Source organism: Pithys albifrons, chromosome 10 (assembly GCF_047495875.1).
Source record: "Pithys albifrons albifrons isolate INPA30051 chromosome 10, PitAlb_v1, whole genome shotgun sequence".
NCBI lineage: Eukaryota > Metazoa > Chordata > Aves > Passeriformes > Thamnophilidae > Pithys > Pithys albifrons.
In genome coordinates this window covers 9,827,324-9,849,377 of record NC_092467.1, presented here as the reverse complement: position 1 = coordinate 9,849,377, position 22,054 = coordinate 9,827,324, and the positions used below count along the sequence as shown (strand labels likewise).

The 22,054-nt window shown below is 37.3% G+C and overlaps 2 protein-coding genes across 3 annotated transcripts; both read right to left on the bottom strand.

Annotated features, from left to right (window-relative positions):
- Positions 1-201: 201 nt before the first annotated feature.
- On the bottom strand, positions 202-4,205 carry LOC139676255 (regulator of G-protein signaling 21-like). Its single transcript, XM_071565025.1, has 4 exons — positions 4,195-4,205; positions 2,703-2,779; positions 1,368-1,534; positions 202-405 (listed from the first exon to the last, which is right to left on the bottom strand). The coding sequence occupies exons 1-4, from the start codon at positions 4,203-4,205 to the stop codon at positions 202-204; spliced, it is 459 nt and encodes a 152-aa protein (XP_071421126.1).
- Positions 4,206-11,954: 7,749 nt separating this feature from the next.
- On the bottom strand, positions 11,955-21,615 carry RGS18 (regulator of G protein signaling 18). Of its 2 annotated transcripts, none has more exons than XM_071565315.1 (5): positions 21,265-21,615; positions 20,501-20,602; positions 17,164-17,228; positions 15,964-16,130; positions 11,955-13,562 (listed from the first exon to the last, which is right to left on the bottom strand). In XM_071565315.1, exons 1-5 carry the CDS (start codon positions 21,381-21,383, stop codon positions 13,308-13,310), a joined length of 708 nt encoding a protein of 235 aa, XP_071421416.1. In that variant the 5' UTR covers positions 21,384-21,615; the 3' UTR covers positions 11,955-13,307. The 2 variants fall into 2 exon arrangements, with proteins under 2 accessions (XP_071421416.1, XP_071421417.1); XM_071565316.1 differs by having other exon boundaries at positions 17,164-17,225; positions 21,265-21,614.
- Between the last annotated feature and the right edge of the window lie 439 nt (positions 21,616-22,054).

Sequence of the window (22,054 nt, the reverse complement as noted above, 5' to 3'; positions counted from 1 at the left end):
TGACAAATGAAGGAAGCACTGGAAAAAATAACAATGGCAAACTTCTTTATTAGAAAGTGTTATGTGCATTTTGCACTTAAAAATGAGCTGGCAAAGGCAATTCTTGGTTGTGGTTTGTGCAATCACTTTAATTATTAATAGTTATCCATACTGAATTGCAATGGGAGACATTTATAAAGTCACAATCCCCCAGGTATTTTCTCACAGAAATGGGAACCATCTCTTCTGATTTCTGTCCTGCTGTTTCTTTACAAGTTCCTTGTACACTTCTGACCTTAGAAACCTGGGAAAAGAGTCCTTTGCCATGAGACTGTAGATGAACCTCTGAGCATCATCAAAGCAGCTGAGGGTGGGCTCAGAGATATTTTGGGAGATGTCATTTTTGGTATGGAAGTCAATATTAATCTGCAGGAAGAAAGGATGCATAAAACAAGAGTCAGTTTGATTGGAAAGCTGAGATCTGTTTGTGCACAGGACACAGTCGGCATTTAAATTTCCTCCCAAGTAACCTGACTGATGCAAATAAACAGGAAGTTCATCCCTTACTTGTCTAGGATGCTGAATTCTTTATTTTATTTGGCTCTTAAAAAGATGGTATAACTGGAGAAAAATAGAAAAATAGAAAAAAACTAACTTCTGATTATCTCCTCTTTTTGCCAAAGTGAATACTATGAAGTACTGCTTACCAAAGAGTAAATTAGAAGTGAATGTACTCAGCATTGTTTTAAATTTTAACCCTATGTATTTTGTAAGGATTTGTTGTTTTTAAGAATAATAAAATAGGTTTCAGTCATGTATAAGATATGAGGACATTCAAAGCACACTTGCTAGCAAAGGCAAAAACATCACTGTAAAAATATAAGACAGGGAATGTGAACAATAACTAAGAAGGAATTTGTTCCTTCACAGTAAGTATTTTTGAAATTGTGATAAAACTGGGTACTGTGATAAAAATTTTTGCAAGTTTGCATTCTCATCATGTCTAAAATACTTATATAAAAGAACAAATTCCATCATTAACATTCTAACATACTGGTACCTAAAATATGGAAGAAATTATGCTTATTGCATTATGCAAATGGTTAGACAACAAATGATATAGAACATAAATTTCCTTTAATCTTCAGGTAGAAACTTCAGAAGGTGAGATAAACACAAGCTATGTGTAAAGAATGTAAAGTGTAAGCCATAATGTCTTTGCTTCACAGAGTTCCACACTGTTTTTACCTGGTAAATAATGGACGTGAAAATGGAAGTTACAGCCAGGTTGAATTGTATTTTCTGTCATTCCATGAAGTTTGGTTCTGAAGTTTCCACTTGATTCCCACCCTCAGTATCCAAAGTACATACAAAAACTCACTATTTACCTCCTTTGGAGCATCAGCTTGTATAAAGTCAGAATAAATCTTTTGGGCTTTCAAGACCATGTTGGTGGAGGACTTGGTTTTCTTGAAGTCCTCACAAGCCAGCCAGAACTCCACATTCTCCTCACTGAACTCAGACTTCAAAAATGTCCTAAAAGCTGCCAGGCCATCTGGGGGGAAATGGAAGAAATTGTGGCTAGAGAAAAACTGCAAGACCAATGCACTTTATACATGTGTCTATGTACATATACATGTATGGAGTATAGATATAATGTAGTGTCTGAGTCTGATATTGGCTTGTATATCAGCCAGCAGTTAGGCTTGAGAAGCTGTTATGGGAGAAAATAAATAGAAGATGAAACAATAGTGATGATAAGAAGACTAAGAGAATTCTTTTGGTGAGTTACTATCAATGAAGGAATGCTCCCAACGCCTGCCTGCTGTGGTTTGCTCACTAGCACTGACACAATAGTCAAAAGGGGATCCTGGACATTTTGGTCTTCAGGAGAATTTGTAGTGGGTAGGAAACTAAGAGTTTTGAGGCTGACTCTGGGCTAAAAAGCAGAAATTTAAGTCATATTGTGGTAGTGTGCTCCACCCACAGCTGAGGTTATCTTGCCTAAACAGTGCTTCCACCTCCTTTCAAGTAATGGTTAAATCTTGGATGGAATGATGGACTCCTCAATACTTCTTAATTCCACCTTTTTTGCCTTTTGAAAGGAAAAAAAATGAAACAAATTATGGATTGTTGGGAAGCAACTGTTCTATAATTAATCCAAATGACAAGCTCTGAGAAACAAAAGCCCCAGGTTACAGGCCACAAAGTTACTGCAGAAAAATAAAGCAGTGGCAAGAAAACTTTCAAGTTACATGTGGTTTGGAATGTCAGGATAGTAGGAATGTCATCTCTTGGAGAAGGGGCTTTAGATGTATTAGAAGTAATCATTTTTTGTTTGACTAAAAGTCACTGCATACCATGTCTATTTCTTTGAAACAGAAATATTGAAGAAAAGGTTTTTGGGTTTTTAAATACTTTAAAAAAATATGAAAAACAGAACCATTGTATGGCCAGTTTAGCAGTTATCTTGATAAAAACTCTTTCAGAGATCTTCTCCCTTATTAAATGTCCTTACAGGGCTGGCCAGAAAGTATATTATGTTTGCAGCTTGGACAAACATGCCCCCTCTGCCTCTTAGGACAGCACCTCACCCACCTGCAGCAGCAGCTGGTTGGTTCAGCACATATGGGGAGTTGGAGAGCAGTGTAAAAACCTGGCAAATCTTGGCCAACTGGGTTGACACGTGTTTTTAAAAAATGTATTTTTCAGTCACTTCTTACCTTTATTAGCTAGTAGAGCATCCACAGACTCAGACCAGGCCACAGTTTCCCCACCATTTGACCTGTGGAAACAACACCTACCCTTGAAAATAACACTGTAATTTTCCAGCCCTGTTGTCTGTCCTAGCTAAGGGTCTGTGATTGCCTTTCTCCTTGAGGGAGTGGGTGAGTCATTCCCACTCTACACATTGAATAACAGAAACTCCACAAAAAGTGTGACAGGCTTTTCTTGGAGTATACAAAAATACCCAGACTTATGAAGTACAGTGTAACTTGACACTGATGACTTGATTATTCAACCTGGAAATACTACTAATGCTTGCAATGGATGGAACTATATCAAAGCATGAGAGATATTAATAATCTAGAGCATGTACTGCATTTCTTCTTGAGTTCAAATGGATTAACTATTAATTTATATGATACTTTTCATTTGGAATGACTAGAATTACCTAAAATGTTATCAAGCTAAGATTAATAGGATACATGGGCCTTATATCAGTTTCTCAATGGTATAAATAACTTAGTGATTTCAGAGTTTTGGCTTTTCCTCTGTAATTTGCTGTAGGCTTCTGCTAGATATGAGTGCAAACACTTTGTTCTGTATAAAATATTACCCATTTTCTTAATTAAAAACCAAAACATACACAAATTTCAAGCACTTTAGAGTTCTGTAAAAAGTAGTTGATGTTCCTAAGGTGAGATTGGAAGAGCTAGCTATCAAAATTCTGCTCTGAATTATACAGGTTAGTTTGAGAGCTGTACTCCTCAGGCATTTCTCAGCATCAATGGTAAAGGTATTTTCTAATTTTGAATTTATGAAGAGATTATATAACACTGTAACTGTACTATAGAGCTGCAATTAAAATTATTACAGGAGATTGTGGCAGTGCCATCTTTAACAAGCAAGTTATTTTGCAGCTGCCAATTTACTTGTATCCAGAGTACCAAAATTATATTTAAACAACAAAAAAATTATGCATGTTTATAAATATATATAAACACATGACAGAAACTGGAGTGCGAATATAGCAAGTCTGTGAAAACAGAAATGAAAACTAAACATAGCATGATGTTGTATTTTGTGAGACATCATGTGCTGATGGAATTAATCAGCAAGCGAATTTGTTTTAGCAACTGTAAGAAACTGTGTCAAATATGTAACAAATTTTCAGGTTATTCAGTAAATGTTTACTAGCTTTCTTGTCAAACAAAAAAGCAAAATGAAAGACCAGGATAAAAAGTTTTGCTTCTTGTCCTTATGGGCAGTATTACTTGTTTTAATATTTAGTCACCACTCAGAGAATGATCTCACTGACCTCATGAGATTTACTTGAATGGGAATGGCAAGCAGAATTGGCAACAAGGAATCAAAATAGTCATATCTACTTCAAAGGGGGAAGGAAAATAAAAGCTGTACAGATTATTCAAAACTTGGTCATCTATCCCATAATTCTCCTGCGGTTAAAATAGCCATAAAAAAACAACTCACTTCACTGGCATTTTTTTGTTCCACTCTTAGTTTGTCTGACTGTCACAGGTTGGGCAGTGTTTCTTTTTCTGACTGATCTTCAAGCTGAAGGCAATTTGACAGCAGGAACAATAGAGTTAGCAGGTGAATAACGAAACAGAACAATGCAAATTGACAAAGTGGTTTTAACTCTTCCTTAAAACATGGCTTAATTTTTAACAGTGGCCATAACAGAGTGGCTTGAGGGGTAACATGTTGCTGCCCCGTGTGGGTGCTGGAGCAGGTCCAAGGAAGGGCAATGGAACTGGGGAAGGGTCTGGAACAAAAGTCTGCTGAGGAGTGACTGGGGGGGTGTTTAGCTTGGAGAAAAGGGGTTTTAGAGGGGACTTTATTGCCCTCTACAACTACCTGAAAAGGGAGTTGTAGCCAGAAGAGGCATATTTAATTTCTCACTTGCTCTTGATAATTACTTTTATTTCCCCTGCTCTTTTCTTTCTCTATATGTTCCTTGCTGTCCCTCACACTCCTGAACAAGCAGCTTTGCTGACTGACTTCTTGCCTCTCTCCAAATCTTGTCCTGATGCCCAATTCTCTATTTACCCTACCCAGCTGTCTGGTTCTCAGTGTCTTCCACTTAATATAAGCAAACTTCCAGTGAGTCAGGAGCTGGGGTCCCCGCTTGCAGAGTAAGGGATTTTTGTCTTCTCAGTTAAAATATTTTACACCAAGTAGAGCAGTCTTAAGAGTTTAGGCCACATTTGACTATCCTATAGGGTACAGTCACATACAAAGCTGCCTTCTGCCTGAGGACAATCTTTCTTATTTTAGCCACATCTGTCTTCTGAAGAAAGAAAGAAAATCCCAAGCACCACATGCCATGTTTTCACCTTAGCAATGTTAAGATGTTATTCCTTATCCTCACCTTTTGTAGATCTGTAAAAGGAGTTGCAGGGTGACCTATCCAATGAACTTCACATAGGACAAAAAATAGCAAATCTGGTCAATTATGCTCCAGAAAGCTGAAATCAAATGAAAACAAATATAGAGAGTTGTGTTACTGGGGTAGTAGGAGAATTGAACTGTCTTGCAGGAGAAGAATAAAAGACCAGCTTGTCTATAAGATGAAAGCAGAGAGGAGCTATGGTTGTCCTCTGACTACAGAAGGGTAACCCAATGACAAAAAATAATTATTTTAGTTTAACGATCATATTGACAAAAGAAAAAGATTTATATAAACAGCCAGTGAATAAATTTAGGCTGAAAACCAGAACAAGGCTTCCCAAAATGTTGTTTTTTACAGTCTCCCTGTAGAATTTTTGTCCTCTCTACTCACCTGCATTTTGAAGATAGAGCTTCATATACTTATGAAATTATTTTAAATGGTTGTCTTTGTTAACAGAACACTAGAAATGATGACCCAAGGTACTCCTACCTATTACTAAAAAAGATTCCTGGCAGCAAAATACGAATCTGTTCTGCAATTCCTTAGCTTTGCATTTGCTTGTTTCTGAAAGTTATAGCAGAAGAAGAGAAATTTTAATCATCATCCTGATTTCTTATAGTATTTCTTGTTTTCTTAATTGGTTATTTTCTCCTATTTCCAGAGTACATACTGTGGACTGTAACACTGTACAGACTGGCCAAAAGCCTTCCATACATTGTGCTGGCGAGGTTAATTTCAGCATCTTACAGATGGGGAGAAAACTTTCAGCATCTACATTTACATCAAATCCTTTGTGACTGATTCAGATCCAGGTCTGAACTTTGGTAAAAGAGGATAAACGTAATACAAAATCCAACCAATATTTGTTTGCAGAGCTTCTGGCCTGGCAGACTGTAAATAGCTACAAACTGAATTTTCTAACACTGAGATTGTCTCTTTGTCAATTATTGTAGAAATAGTACCTTTTTCCTCTGTTGTTATGTTTGGTGATTGCTGACTGATCTTTTCTCACATAGCAAAAAGGAGGTTCTTCTGCAAATACGTACAAGCTTTTACATGCATTACTGTGTCTTGTTTATTGAAAGAAGCTGTGCTTTCAAGCACACTATGTTAAGAACTGGTTCAAAACAGGGGTTGAATTTTCAGCCAAGCAGCAAAATTCTAGATAAAGGCATGACACAAGTTTCCTCCAGATTCCTTGATGTGATGACAGTAAAGTCAGTGTAGTTATGAGGATAGAGGTGACACCAAATTAAGCAACATATCATTCTTGGATGATTCCATTAATTTCTCTATGTTTACCCTGTATCTAATCCCAAAGTTTATGCTATTTACCCACCTTAGAATCGTGATCATAAATTGATTTATTTAACTTTTTTTGAGAGATAATATCATTCTTGATATATAGTAGCCCTATTAACTCCTGCAAGATTATGAGAGTGAGGGTTGCAGGATCTGTGACAATTTTTTTAATAATTGCCTGATTATATACACTTTTTAAAGAAAAAATCCAAGCAATGCAACAGATGCATTTTTTTAAATTTCTAATTGCCTGAATGATAGACATGACTATCTCTTGAAAATTTTCAATGCTGATAGATATTTTTAAGTCAGTCTTAGCAGCCATAGATTGATGCTAAAACCTAGGAGTATTCTAAATAGCACACAGAATAGGGATGCTGTGCAATTGCTTTTGCATTTTATGGGGTATTGATCACAATTCACCAAACCTCAGAGAAGCTCTGAGGGATCCTCATCATTGTGCAATGTGCTGTCCAGTGACTGCTTCGCCTGTGCAAACTGGTAGGAGTTCAGGTACACAGCAGGTAAGAGGGTTGTTGTGATATTTGTAAAGGGACAATATAATAACATGCCCACTAACCAAAGTTAGGCACAGTCACCTCTTCCTGTAAAAAACAGCCGGTAATATTAGTGTATATTTTCTCTGCTTGATGCTTAATAGTTTCTGGAAAGAAACTCTAATATTTTACTGGAATGTCGTAAGGAGAACAAGTGATCTTGGTATTAAAACAAACACATCAGCTGCTTGTGCAATTATACCGTTCATAGTAAACAATGTCAAGCAAACAAAAAGAAATATGAATATGTAGTAGAGTTGGGCTGGAAATTGCACATAGATTTATTTCTAAACTTTTTGTGAATCTGGACCCAGCTGGCACAGTTAATGTCTGCAGCTTGAGTTCACTTATAGCTCAGACTGGAGTTGCAGGGTATTTTTAAATTGATCTGTGAGGCCTCTGGCTTAACATTTCTGTAACTCTGAGCACTGTGCTGTGGAGTCCCCTACCTTTGACACACCACAAAAGAACTAGAACTGTAGGAAATAAAATGGGGAGCTATTGACTGAATGTTTCCTCCTTTGTCAATATTACTTGATAAGGACCTCTGATTTATTAAATATTTAAATCTCCAAAACTTTCAGGCTTACTGCTGGACCTTTTGCTGATGCTTACTTTTTATTTTTAGCTATGTTTAGGCATTAGTTTCACTGAGTTATCTTCCTTTATGAAAGCCATTGGCTGTTTAGACGAATAAGGCATTTTTTGTTCCTCTTACCCACATCTGACCTAGATACTAGTCACTAGAGAGTATATGATATATGATCAAACTACTGGTGTATTAACCTAAGAAATAATTGTCATATATGCATATTCCTGGGAGGGCTGCTTTGTACTCACCTGAGTGCAGTGTGAGAAAAGCTCACACTCTCCAATAGTTGTTTTGGTGTGCTGGTGTTTGCCTGGATCAGGTTCAATATATTAATGCCCTTCGGTACGTGGCCTCTGTTAATTCCATTCCATACACAGGTTTGCTTGGATAGTGTTGTCTTTTAAACCTCAGCAGAAAAAAAAGTTAATGTCCTGCTGGTCTGAGCAATTCAAGTGCAGAGTGACTTGACTGCATTTCTTATGCTGGGAGAAGCCAAGATGGTGTGAGCATCCTGGTAACATGGAAACGCCTGTAGTACTGGATGCAAATTTATTTTAATCACAGCACTATGTAAATGCCCACCTTCCCACAGCACTGCACAGCATGGGCGACTCAAAAAAATTCTTTATCCATGTGAATAACTCTGTTTGTCTTCAGTATGCCACAGAGTTGTTTTGCATAAGAAAATGAGCTGTTATTTTCCACCCAAGCAAAGTATGCCCTTCAGGTGAAGTGTTTTGATTTCAGGAACAATCTGTCAAAATATTTTACATCAGTCTGGGCTCTTTCTGTACAGGATTTCCAAGTAGTATACAAATACAAACCTATATTGGAAAAGAACTGGAAACCATTCTCAAGAAAGTGTGCAACCCAGAAGATTCCCATGTAGTACTAACTAGCAGATTGTTTGGCACAGCTTGTGTCCTGGATGAATATACTGTTATTTACACAGCATCAGACTTCATGAAACTTTATACAAGAAGCCCACCCAGCACAAACATAGAGGATTATATTATGACCTTGTGCTTGCAGATAGTTATAAATTGCACCAAAGTAGGAATATATGAAAGGTAGGTGTTATCCCTCAGAAAGGTCTGGAACCGTCATTCCCCACAGCAGTTATCCCTTGAGAAGTGCATTGTGAATGCCCTGTCCAAAGTCAAGGTTTGCTAGGAGTGAATGAAAGCTAAAACCACTCCACCAATGTCCTTGGTTACCTCTTTTTGTGAGTCCTGGACTCTGACTTCTCCAGTGTGCTCATACCCAAGTATTTGGGGCAGAGTAAGTGTGTGATGTAGGGCAGTTTCTACTAAGTCTGCCACAGAGGTACAGTCCACATGAGCATTTAATCCTTAAAAGCCTTTTCTTTCTCAAGGAAAAACTGGAATAGCATTAATTGAAGAAATTTAAGATTAGTCCAGAAAGTTGTGAGGAAACAAGAGTCTCTTAATAACAAGGAAATTTTCTGGTGAAGAAATGGCAATTCAGACTTGCCCTTATGTTAAACTTCAGCTTAATCTTCTGTCTTGTTTGGAAAGTCAAAAAGTACTGCCATGGGGCTGCATTTCTTGCTAGTGAATTTTAGTTACCTTTTATGGAGAAGACAGTCAGAGAGGCTGGATTGTAAATCTTGGAGTCTCGATAATTTCCTCTAAGGCATAAGGGAGAATTAGGAGGAGGTTATGCAAACAGATGCCTTTTAGGAAAGGAGAAAGAAAAGCTTTGGTGTAAAATCGGAGGGAGCTTCTGTGAGACCAGCCCTAAATTATCAAAGTACAAAAAATGAAAAATAAGAAGACATTGCAAGAAAAAAAAATAAAAATGGAAACAAGATTTGGTGGTGGATAGAGGAAATACTTTTTTATCTTTGGCACAAAGCCACACAGGAGCTTAAAGGGCATTTGATTGAGGCATTTGACTAAAATGCAAAGAACAGAGTGGGATCTAGGACAAGCAGCTGAGCAAGGAGTAAGTTCATGAGTATATGAATCACTGATGGGAGGAAGATGATTTTATGCAATTTTTTTCTCAGTTGAGGTCTTTGGCAGTATGCGTGGAAAGGAGAGGGAACTGCATTCAAAGCAGTAGCTAATTAAGGCAGGCTGAGCAGCTGGAGACAAAAGAAGAGAAAAATGATCTGCCATTTGTGAGTCACTTATGCATTATAGCATGTAAAGGCATGTAAGAGCCATATTACCATTGCCAACTTCATTGGAAGATGGAATTCCATCTTCTTTGGGATTCTTGATCTTAGATTTCATTCCTCCTGTTTCTTGGCAGTTCAAGAATTAATCAAGTTGGTTTTTGTTCAATAACAAATTCACAAGCTGAAGAAGATGTGTGTATTTTTATTTCCCTCAAGTGAAACAAGAACAGCAGGTTATAAATAAGCTAACTTAAAGCATCTAATTAGACCAAAGTAGTGAAAAACAGGAGACCAATCTTTGTGCTAATAAAAATCAGCAGATTGCTTCCCTCATTCTTTGCGTCTTCACATATGTAAGGAGTAAAGTGCAGTGTTTAAGTAGGGCAAATCATTGTGTTGGTACCAGGAATATTTTGGGAGCTCTTACTGAAATCTGAATGGCACATATAAATATAAAAAGCTGCTACATAAAATAACCCCCAATAAAAATGCTTGCCCAGTAGGCTTTGTATGTGTATTATTTGTACTAGGTCAACAAACAAGAGGATTTATGTAACTATGGCATTGATTCTGCCGAAACTAGAGAAGTCTGACTGTGTTATCTGGGGCTGCTCTAAGGTTTGTACTAAATCTAAGCCTAGTTCATCCTCCAGGACTGCAGTCAAGCACTAAACAGTAGAGCTTTCATTTTCTCTCACCGAAAGGAGTCTCTTCCAGAAAAAAACCTTTGCTAGATAATTATGTCATTTTGGTTTATCTTTGTGTCCTTTGCCTTCCTTTCTCTGAGTTTATCTTGACTTTCTTTTTACAGTAGTTCCCATGGTATTAGTCTGCTGTAATTTCAGCTACAGTTCATAATTATCTTTGAAAAACACACACACATAAATAGCTACAGGAATATATTACTTGTTTGTTTTCATTATGAAACTCATAATAGGCACTAGCACTGTCAGTACCACAGACTGATGGTTTTGAGGAAGGCCTCCCTAGAGATAAGCAAAATTTTCCATGTGTCTGTAAAATGAAATAAAGGGCGCCTGCTGACTTGTATTTATCATTGCAGACCATTCTGCCTAACAGCTGGGCTTTTGCTAACAAAAAAAGTCTTATTCAAGGTACCATATTTGTCATTTGTCTAGATTTTGGAACAGTATTAAATATACTGGGGTGGATTTTTTCTCTTATTTTGTTCATGGCACTCCATCTAAGGTACGGATTCTCAGCTGACAGTGAAGGAATATAATCACACCAGGGCAGAGAATCTGTCTGCAAGTGTGTAGGTCTTATGTCTGTGTTGGAAACAAAACCACTGTTAACACTCAGGTGGGGCTGTTCTCAAATCTCTGATAAAATTACTAGTACATGACACAGGAACATGCATATTTCGAGTATCTGAGAACTGGCATTCAGACATTGTTGGTGTTATATTAGAGATTGCCTAATCACAGAATCATCAAGGTTGGAAGAGACCTTCAAGATCTCCTAGTCCAATCATTAACCTCCCACCACCATGATCACCCTAAACTGTACCCCCAAATGCCACATCCAGACACCTCTTGAACAGTTCCAGGAATGGTGACTCCACCATCTCTCTCTGCAACTTATTCCAATGCTTAACCATTCTTTCAGTGAAAAAAAAAATTTCTAATATCTAATCTGAACATTCCCTAATCAGAAACAGGATTATTTCTGGCTGAATCGATTCCTTTTCAAGGGATAGAGAGTCAAAGAGCAGAGGTAAATAATCTATTCAGAAAAATATACTGAATTCAGCAATGATGTTGGATTAGACAGTCGCCTTTGACAATGACCACAGAACTGTAGACAGTTTGTAAAAAATGGAGACTGAAAAGTTCCAAAGGTGCATTTGGTACTGTTAAAGAGACTGAAATACAATGTCAGGGCTCCTAAGAACAATTAATTATTCCTGAATTGTTCTGTCCAGGTTCTGACTGCTTCCACTGTCAGGAGGAGCATGTGGCTGAAGTTTTGAGATCAGGGAGGGTTAATGCAATAAACCAGCAAGGATCACAGTCTTCATAGTTACAAATGTGTTTTCTTTCTGTTCCCCAGGTAAAGGGAAGCACTTGGAGGTGGTTCCTGGGTCCTTGCAGCTCAGCAGCATTTCCTGGTAACTGTGGATCTTTGTGCACAGTAACACTTTGATTAAAATGGTAATGATTACAGCTAGTATTGAACTTTAAGTGAAGTCTTCACATCTTATTAATCAATGTACTAATGAGAAAAAAAATCTTGAAAACTCTTTGAGTAGATCAGATTTATTGAAAGTTAGTAAGGGAGACATGGAAACCCACAGATCAAGCAGTTCATATACACCCAAATTAGCAATGAACATAAAGTCCCATACTCAGGAACTGCAACTCTTCTCTTTCACCACTTACAGGAGGAGAAGAAAAGGGAGAAAGCTTAAATTCCATATGAAGCAACTGAATATACAAGTCACAAGTACAAATAAATCCTGCAGCCACTTGATATACTGAACCAATGTTAAAGGTTTTAAGAACTGCCCCATGCTTCAAGGTATGTCTGCATCAATTCTGAAAGAAAAGGAGAGGATAACTGTGCATACTGATTATGAAAAGGATATGTGTGACTTCAGTAGTAAAGGTACAAAAAATGGAGATTTTTCCTTCCACTTCTATAGAGTGTATATTAATGACCAGTAGAACTGAAAGTTATTCTGAGTTCAAGAGCTGTTAGTTTTCAGATGCATTTTCAAGATAAAAAGCAGAAAAAGTTTAGAACAAAGGTTAGCAACAAAGTTGGTATACCATGACTATTTATAAATTAAAGTAGGAGTATTATATATATATGTACACACACACACGTGCAGGACCTGATATTTAATGACACACATTGTGTTAAAATGACATTTTTGGCCCTTTATTGCTGCTCATTTAGTTGCAAAAAATTAAAATAAAAGTTTTTGATGCCAAAACTAATCTATACAGCATATTAAATACAGAGAACAGATGTGTAATAAGAAAAAAGTACAAAATGTGCCTCCCAAAAATTAAATATGTATTTTTATGTTCCTCTTAAAATAGGCAATAGCTACATCATAATTATGCAGTGTCTGTAGTTAAAGTTCATGTAATCTTGCATTATAACTAATAATGTTTCCATGTGTTTGGCAGTATGAGAAAATACCACAAATTCTCTGTGCTTAGTGTAGGAAATATGGCAGAAACATAAATATGTGCAAAGACCATGTATATAGATGCTAACTGTGATGAAGCTCTGGCGTAAATGATACAGACCCAGGATGCATAATGGTATTATCAAGTGGCATTTTATGCCACATCTTTATGCAGGAAATTCAGATTTTTCCTCCAAATATGGTCAAAGCTTTAGCTTGAGTGTAAAAAATTACTGTATGAAACCTTTACCTTATGTGACTTCCCAATATGTTGCCTACTTCTCTATAAAAATGAGATTAATCATCTGCTACAGAACTCTGACCTGCTGTAAGTGCATTTAACTTTGCCACTTATTTACATCTGTTAGGATTTCAATTTTAAAACACATAGAATAGCTGCAGTAGTTAGAATTTATGAGGGCTGAGGTTTCCTGTTACCAAATGGTAAAGTCTGGGCGTGCACCTTGAAAATCATTGACAGTAAAAGACCGTGACCGTCTCCTAAGGGTGGGCCGACTGGGACTTCTCCCTTTAACCAAATTTAAATAAGGATCAGATCTCAGGAAGCGAGGGTAGCTGTCTTGCTCCATCAGCCTGTAGACTGTGTTCTGTGCTGCATCAAAGGTGGTGATGAGGGGCTGGTGAATATTCTGACTTGTGGCTTCTTTGGTGTGAAAGTCCAAATTCACCTGGAGAATGAGGAAAAGTGTATTTGTTTAATGAACATTCATGCATTTCCTGAGCTATTATTCATATTAATAATGCTGTACACTGGTGAAAGACTTTTCTCATAAAGGGACCTTGGATCCCCAATACAACAGGATGGAAACACCACAGTATGTTCATGTCCTGTAATGGCTGTCAGAAAGTCTTCACAGATGTGTCATTGGTACAAAGGAAAACATATAAAATAGGGGATAAATTTTGATGTTTGACTAAAAGTAACTTTCTAATAGTGATCTCTGTATAGTTGTGGGTCTTAGGCTTTGCAACACTGGGCTAATTAATACACAGCTCCCTCCATTCTCATTTAGGCTTCATGTAGATCTTTGTCTAATAAGATATGTTAGTGAATATTTTAAATTTCTATTTTCTGTGTAAAGTTTGGGTACTAGGAAGGTGAGAAAATGCTAATATAATTTAAAAAATCCTTAAATGGGTCTCTGGAGCTTTACATTGGAAAGCATATCAAATGATGATTTATTCCATGTACAATTGCATTCATCCCAGGAAATATTTATTTGTATGTGAATTTTATTAAAGTGTCAGGCACATTTAAGAATGTTATTTTCAAAAATAAGATAGAATATGTATTAAAAATTGTTGATCCAGTCAAAAGTGTCTTCCATAATATGCTCCTTTTTTCTCACTGAGACACTGTCATTTCTGTGTAACTAGTTAAATCAAATAGTTTAGATCTAAAAACCGAAGGGCAATTAGTGATGATAGAATGGTCCACTCATCTAAGATTTTATGAACCTATTGAACTATATGCTCAGAAATTTATGTCTAAAAGAGTTCTGCTGGACAAGAAGTTAGAGAAAAGGTGCAAACTCCAGAGCTGTGTGGTCTGAAATGAAGTGCTGTTGGCTGGTCTCAGCTGAACCCAAGGGATGGAGTCTGACCAAAACCAACTGCTGGAGGTGAACCAGCACCCCTGCTACCTGCACCAAATTAAAGTATGATGGGTAAAGAAATTGCTTTGTTATTCTGAGTCAAACTATGACTTCACACCCTGTCCCCTCTTTAAGCTTTCCTCCTGCTCCTCTCTTCTCCTACATAAATCTCAACCTTTGACAGTAGCTGTGCTTGTTACCTGACTGTAACCGCTCATGGATTGATTAATTAGCAACAACAGGTTCTGCCTCAGACAACTCAGGGAGTCCTTTTTATGTAAGGTCCACCCCAAAGGCACACAGCAGGGTAAGACATTAAATGGGACATGAGTCTCTGAAAGTGGGCATTTCCTAGGAAAAGCAGATCTGAATCTTAAATGCAATCTATGTGAATTACAGGTGAAAATTGCACCATTTTGCAATCCTGTTCTTAAAATGAGAATTACACCTTTTTCACCACTGTTACAGGGAAGCAGCAGGCAGCGTTTAACTACTATTGTTCTGGAAAATAAATAAAATGATAATGCAGGCATTGGCAAGTGACATATTTGATCTGCTCAAACTCAACAAAATTACAGGAAATTTAAAGTCCAAAAGACCTATTGATTGTGATTTCACTGAAAAGTTCCTCATCCCCCAACCTGTTCACTTCCTTCTTAGTGCAGGCAAAAAGTATTCCTTTTGCTCGTTTATGAATCCTTTATAACACACTTCAATAACATGAAGAAGTTGTAAATATGAAAACTTTTTGTACTTTTGTAATACTATAAAAAGGCTTTAGTGTTGATGGGGATTGTCATATCAATATATTTTTGTGCTGACAGTAACATACCAAGGATTTGCAATTAGAGGTGGAGGGGGTGGAAAAGAGGGAGGGAATCAATCAAGACGAGTCCATACTTAAAACATAGCTATTATTTTAAAGGATATGTTTAATTTAGCAATTTCTTCTAAGTTCTTTTATTCTTTTAGCTTATTTAAAATAAAAGCTTCTGAATCTGTTATGTAATAATTTAACAGATGATTAGTGTTTTAAGTGAAAGGGAGAATGAATTTGTTGTTCTGGAGATACCTTTACATAAAGACAGATAATTTTCCATAAATGCTAGCTGATACATCTTACTGCAGCTTTAACATTTAATATCACTATTTCTTCTTAAATTTACCATGTATATCTATGTATCTTGGATTTAGTGATGAGTAGGAATCACTGATTCCTATGATATAGTATTTAAATTCATGCTCTCCACTTAGAGTAATGTGGAGCAGGTATTGAAAGGCATATTGAAGACAGTGAGAATTATCTATGCAAGTTTCCTTCCAGAGCTTTGCCTTTTATTATACAACCTTCTTATATCAGCAACTACATTAGTAACTTTTGCCCCTCCTCCTGGGCATGCACTCCCTAATGGCAGATTTCATCAGATGCAGTCGTGTCAAATACTGTGTATAATGAAGAATGGCTTTACTGTACCTCTTTTGGAGCATCTTTCTGTATGAATGTTTCAAAAATGGTCTTAGCTTTCGGGAGAAGTTCATGTGCAGTTTTGCTTTTCTTGTAATCCTCACAAGCTATCCAGAACTCGATGTTCTCCTCACTGAACTCAGTTTTCAGGAACTTTGTAAAAGCATCCAGCCCAGCTACAGTAGGGAAAGTTGCATTGCATTAAAAAATATATCCTTATCAGACAGTTGCTCTTTTCACACAGTCTGTGTAAAGAAGCAAAATAGTTCATGCTCCCTTTGAATAATACCACATTGTAGAATATTAAAATACATAAAGGTTTTAAAATAAATGCAGTTTTTCCATTAATGATCCTTAGTGCTGTAACTCCCATTACAAAATTCACAGCATCAGTAAAAAGCCACTATGAAGATCTCAGAAATTTAGAAAGAGATGCAAGCAAAATATTTGGATATGTAGAATTCATGGATTTTGTTCTGTCTTAATATCAGTTTGGGTTGACCAAAACACTATTTGAATCTTAGCTCGTAACTGTCCTCCAGTAATGATTTAAAATGGATGACTTTTGGCTTCTTTATAATTTGATTTATGCTACTGTTGTTATGCTGAGGATATTTTCTTTCTTATGTGTACTGAACCTGCAGAAGTCATGCAATTGTAATGATGTCAACTGTTCATGGAACCGGGTTTGAAAAGCACATAATGTCCAGCACTGTACTGAAACATGTGTGCCCCTGAAAAATGAAAAAAGGGACATATGTGCATTTGATAATTATGTGAGCAGCAGGCCCTTCAAATGATGCCCAGCTTGGATCCCACCATGGGTTTAGAAACAAATTGTACCAGAACTGACAAAGTCTTTTCTTAAGAACATAGAACATGTCTTGAATATTTGAACCATATTCAGATTAAATACTCCTTCTTATTGAAGGAACTCTTTATTGTCTGTTATATTACTTTGTTCAATAAAATACAAACCTTACATGACATTTTCAGCTATTTTCACTAGCTGACAGCATGGTATAGCCTAAGCATGAGAAGAAGAGAAACACATGCTGTTGTAAATGACCCATCACACCTAATTTAGGTAACTGCCCAGTCTACTTAAGGGGATTTTACAATTTTCCATCAATCTTCTATCATTTTTTCCATCATTTTCCATCAGTATTCCATTCTAACAGACTGTATGGAGAGGAAAAAACTACTAACCTTTCTCAGAAAGCAGTTTGTCAAAAGATTCTCCCCATTTCACTGCTTCTTCAGGAGACACACTGCTTAAGAAACAGAAAGGAATTTTGAAGAATTGTGTATACTGTGTATTTAGGAAGCTGTGTAAGGTGTGTTATCAGTTCCCATTATGTTTCACAAAGCCTTTGATTAGATCACATTACAATAGGAAGTCATTCTCTTAGAGACTTCAGAAACACTTCCTTTAATTTTTTTCTGACCTTTTTTCTGCAGAGTTGTACTTCTTTTCCCTGTTTAAAAAAAAACATCAAAGATATTTTTGCTCTGGTGTTTGCCCTGCTCTACTAATCTTTAAGGGAATCATGCAGTATGGTAAAACTCATAAGGGAACCAAGTCTGTCAGCTATTTAAACTTAGGAAATACTTGTGCAGAGATGTGGTTTTGAATGCCCTTGCTCTGTGTCTGTGTTACCACAGTCTGCTTCTAATGAAACATGGAAAAATTCTATAGCTTGAAGACAGAGTTGTAGCCATGAGGTTTCAGTGTTAGTCTTCTAGGTTAATAGCACACATAGTTTGGTTTGTTTACCACAAACATATTTCAAATGTCATCTTATTCTGAGACACTGTGCCTCATTTATAAAACTCCTCATATTCTTCATCAAGTATGTCAAGTTGCAGGTAGTTCACTTTGAGTTCAAAAACTCTGCCCTAGAGAACAGTGAGGAAATTAAAAAACAGCACCTTATTTCATTCACATAAACACAATTTTGGAGAAATCACTTTTTGGTTTTGTATAGATTAGCCCTCAATACACACCTGGACAGTACTTGGATTTTTAGTAGACCAGAACTGGAGTAAGCAGGAGGTGAAGTGTGTCATGTTAGGGCAAGGACTTAAGTTCTAAGCCTGAAGGCAAAGTCAATTTTTATTGACTGCTTTATGAATATTAATATTTAGAACTATTTTCATTCAAGGGCAAAGCACAATGCACTGAAAGTATCAATAAGCAACTTGTCAATAAGTTGGTTAGAACAGCTTCTTATGGACTGAACCCTTCTGGAGTATGAATCCCCCTTCCTCATGGAGTTTTGCTGCTTATTGCCCAATTCACACAATTTGGGCTCCCTTGGCAAAACCTGTAGGCATGTGAAGTTTAGATGAAAGAAAATTCCAATAATTTTGGGAAGGACTTTAAGCCAGTAATGACCTTGGTTTTGCACAAACTCAAAAGGAGGATTTTTAAAAATTATTATTTTAATAGCTGTCACATGTCTCCTAGCAGAAGTCATTGCTTACAGGAAAGAAATTTTTGAGTAGGGAGAGAAGAAAAGTTCTTGAGGAGAGGTATGAATGCTGGAGAAATGAAATTCAAGAAATGACCACAGGCTGGTAAAGTAGGGGATTCTGGAGGCAGGGAAAATGAGACCTTACTCCCTTACAGAATTTCTTAGTTATGAGAAGTACAAAAAGTACAGTTCTTTGAACTGTGAGGACTGGTAAGTTGGGGAACTGTGGGTTCCCATAGCTACAGAAATTATTTTGGTCAAAGTGAAAGAGATTTCAGACCACCTACTCAGTCCACAACTACATGGAATGCTGGAGAGGTTCTTGTTGGGTTTGGAAACTCATAGTGTGAGTGTCTGTTTCTCCTTCAGAATCTGCATCAACCCAGTAGCCTCCCAGATCCCCAACACCTGGGTGTAGCAATGAGTTTTTGCAATAATGGACAGAAACCAGGATTTGTTCAGCTTTGCACCTTTCTAAATATGAGAAGAAACGAGTTTAAAGTAACGCATTGCAAGCTATTTCTACTGTCACCCCACTGTCCATCTGCAGTGCTTCATTAAGTTCTCTTTCTGCTTATGTTAGTAAGTCTGTGTGAAGAATGGAAATCATGTAAGCTAAGTAAATCACCTTTAAAACCTCAAATTATTATTTCCCTTTATTATTCAAAAAATAGTAATTTTTGTTTGTTTGGAGGGTTTTTTCATTTTTGGCAAAAATAATTGTCACTTCTCCCTAATCTGTATATAAAGACCACCAAAAATCTGCAAGATTTTCTTCTATACAAGAACAACTGAATCTGTTAGGCAGCACCTATGTGAGAGTAACATGGTAAAAGGCAGCTGGCTGAGTGAGGCAATGATGGCCTGTTAAAAGGGGGAAATTCTTCAGGGAATTATTATTGCTATTTTATCTGCCTCTGAAAGTTCCTTTTCACAGATTATAAGAATGCAATGACGTCTTGTACTTTGTATTAAATACCCTGGGTAATCAGCCACCCAGTCCTGTCTGCATACAGACTGCACAGCAGCTCTGCTTCCTCTTTTCAGATGTAATCTTAGCATGTCTGGAACCGAGATGGGTGGGATACTTCAAAATGTGAGCAACAGATGGCCTAGTTATCCAGATGCATAGGTGCAAGCATTTAGATATGCCATTCTCAGCCACTTTTTCATGGGTTCTAGAAAGAGAGTTTGGGCCTTTATGTGATTTCTACCATGTACTCATAATTACTGAGGGCTTGTAAGAAGCAGTTCTGGGCAAAGCAGGCAGCTTGGTCCCAAAGAGAGGAACTGCTTAAACAAGGTCCACCAAGACAAAAGAGAAAGGTAAGCACTGAAGTGTTCTGAAATGATTTGTGATAGAAAGGAAGGGGCAGAAAATTTTTTTAGGCTGTGGAGTTGCATTACTTTACATATTCCTTCTTGTAGGTCAAATGAAATTCTTAATATACGAATGAGACCTTGGTACCCCATTGAAATCAGGAACTAGACTCTTACTGAAGTCAATAAACCCAGGATTTTACCCTGTATTTTTATGAAAACATTGTAACAGGGACAATATCACCACAGTGCACAAACATCAATATCTGAATTTGGAGACGAGTATTCAACCAATTGTTGCAATTATTGAGGAACTATGAATTCAGTACTTACCATGTATATGGCATCTGTACATCACAGAATTCTTTGGAAAACCTGCCATGCAGGAAGATGTATAATTTTCCTGCAAGCAGTAATTTGTCAGCAACATTTCTCAGTTGATGCTTGCTCTATATAGTCAGTGGACCAATACAAAGGCTTTTGGCACTAGTGAAGGTTTAAATGCATCTCCAAGTCTGTGGGGGCCAGTGGTGTGAAAACACTAGTGGTGGCTTACCTTGATGTGTACCAGATATTTCTATAGTGTCTGTATGCCTGAACTAGATTGGTGATTTTCAAATTAAATAGGTCTAGAAAGTACTACTCTCTGCCAAGTCTGAATGCACACACATAGATGCAGGAAACGTTCTGAGTCACACAGGCACTTCTTGCAAGGAATCCCCATGAACTTAGTATTTTATAATGCTTACCTTGCTGCTTTTGTCAAGTTTCCAGGTTTACCAAGATGATCACTTTCATGGAATTCAGGTTTCTGCAGGAGAAGGCTCAGCCTATTTCTCTTCTGCTTAGATCTACAACAGAATTGGAGTAGCTTTTCAAGAAACCTTGTTGAAAGTTGTTTTTTCCCCCCTCAAACATTTCTATTGATTATTATCTCTGTTTCTGCTTCACAGATTCTTCTATTTTCACTTACAGTATTGTTGTTGTTGCTTCGCCTACATACATTATTCACATTAATGATTTTCATCGTTATAGCTTAGCATAAGTTTACATATGAAGTGAAGAGAAATGGAAATCCTTTCATTTTCAGCATCGTTTTAATTTATTTTAAAGATGAAGGGGTAAAATTTCCCAATAGACAGTGCAAAGAGTTAGCTCAGCGTCTTCTGTTTTTAAAGTTTCACAAAGAAAAAGGAAGTATTGCTTCCTGTCATTTCAAATTTTTGAAAAGAAACTTTCCCAGATCATATTCAGCATTTCTCAGAACTTCTTCCAATCTCCCTTTCCTAGTTTTCTTAGCTCATTATTTGCTTTGTTTCTTGTTCTTAAAAAATTAGTTCCACAATCAGTTAATATTTTATGTACACAATTTCTAGGATGGCAGTTCATGAGTTTTCATACATATGCCAAAAATAAAATCATCTGTGTCCTAAATTCACACCCACAAGCTATGTTAGAAGAGCCTCTTACGTAAACAGAACACTCAGAGGGTTGGTATGACCCGAAAACTTACCCAGGCTTGCTTGCTTTGTGTGGCTCCTCTTTAATCATTGACTTCATGACTTTGTAATAGGATTTATCCTTTGAAGCAGAAATATTTAGTTGGGGGAGTAAAAGAAGTGGGTTCTCCATCTTCCTCTACAAAAGCTTCCGAAAACGTTTCTCTTGCTTCCTTGTGGTGGTTGCACCTGGTGTGGCTGATAAGCTTGGGGAGGCTCTCACATGCTGTGTCTGCCCAGGTTGCCCCTGGTTGGCAAGGGCACAGTTGGCAGAGGAGATGGTGGTGGGAAGAAGGTGATTCTCCACCGTCACTGCCACTGCATCTGCACGTACACTGGGCTTTAAGTAGAGTTCTGGTTTTACGTTCGTCATTTGGGGAAGTGAGATTGCAAAATGTCCGTCACTGATGCCGGCAAACCGCAGGCAGAGAGCGGCTCCGGAGTGCCTGCATCTGGAACCTGTTGGTCTGCTGGGCTTAGGGGGACAGCAGCATTTGCCCCCAAACACCTGTCAGGAGCTCACACAGTGTAGTCTCTCTAAAATTAACTTCAATGACAATAACGTTGCATAGAACAGTGTACAACATTACCATAAGCTCTTAGAGATCTTCCATCTGAGCTTAAACTGTTCTATACAACCTCAGGTGCCATATGCTAGACACAGTTTTAGTTCCACCTACAGCATTCTGGCTTGAAACTCAGGGTTTCTCAGGGTCTCCTGCAAGAGCCAGATGGAGCTGTGGTCAATCAAGTATTTTGCAAGAAGAGATTTTAATTTTTTCACCATTCTTCAGGAATTATAAC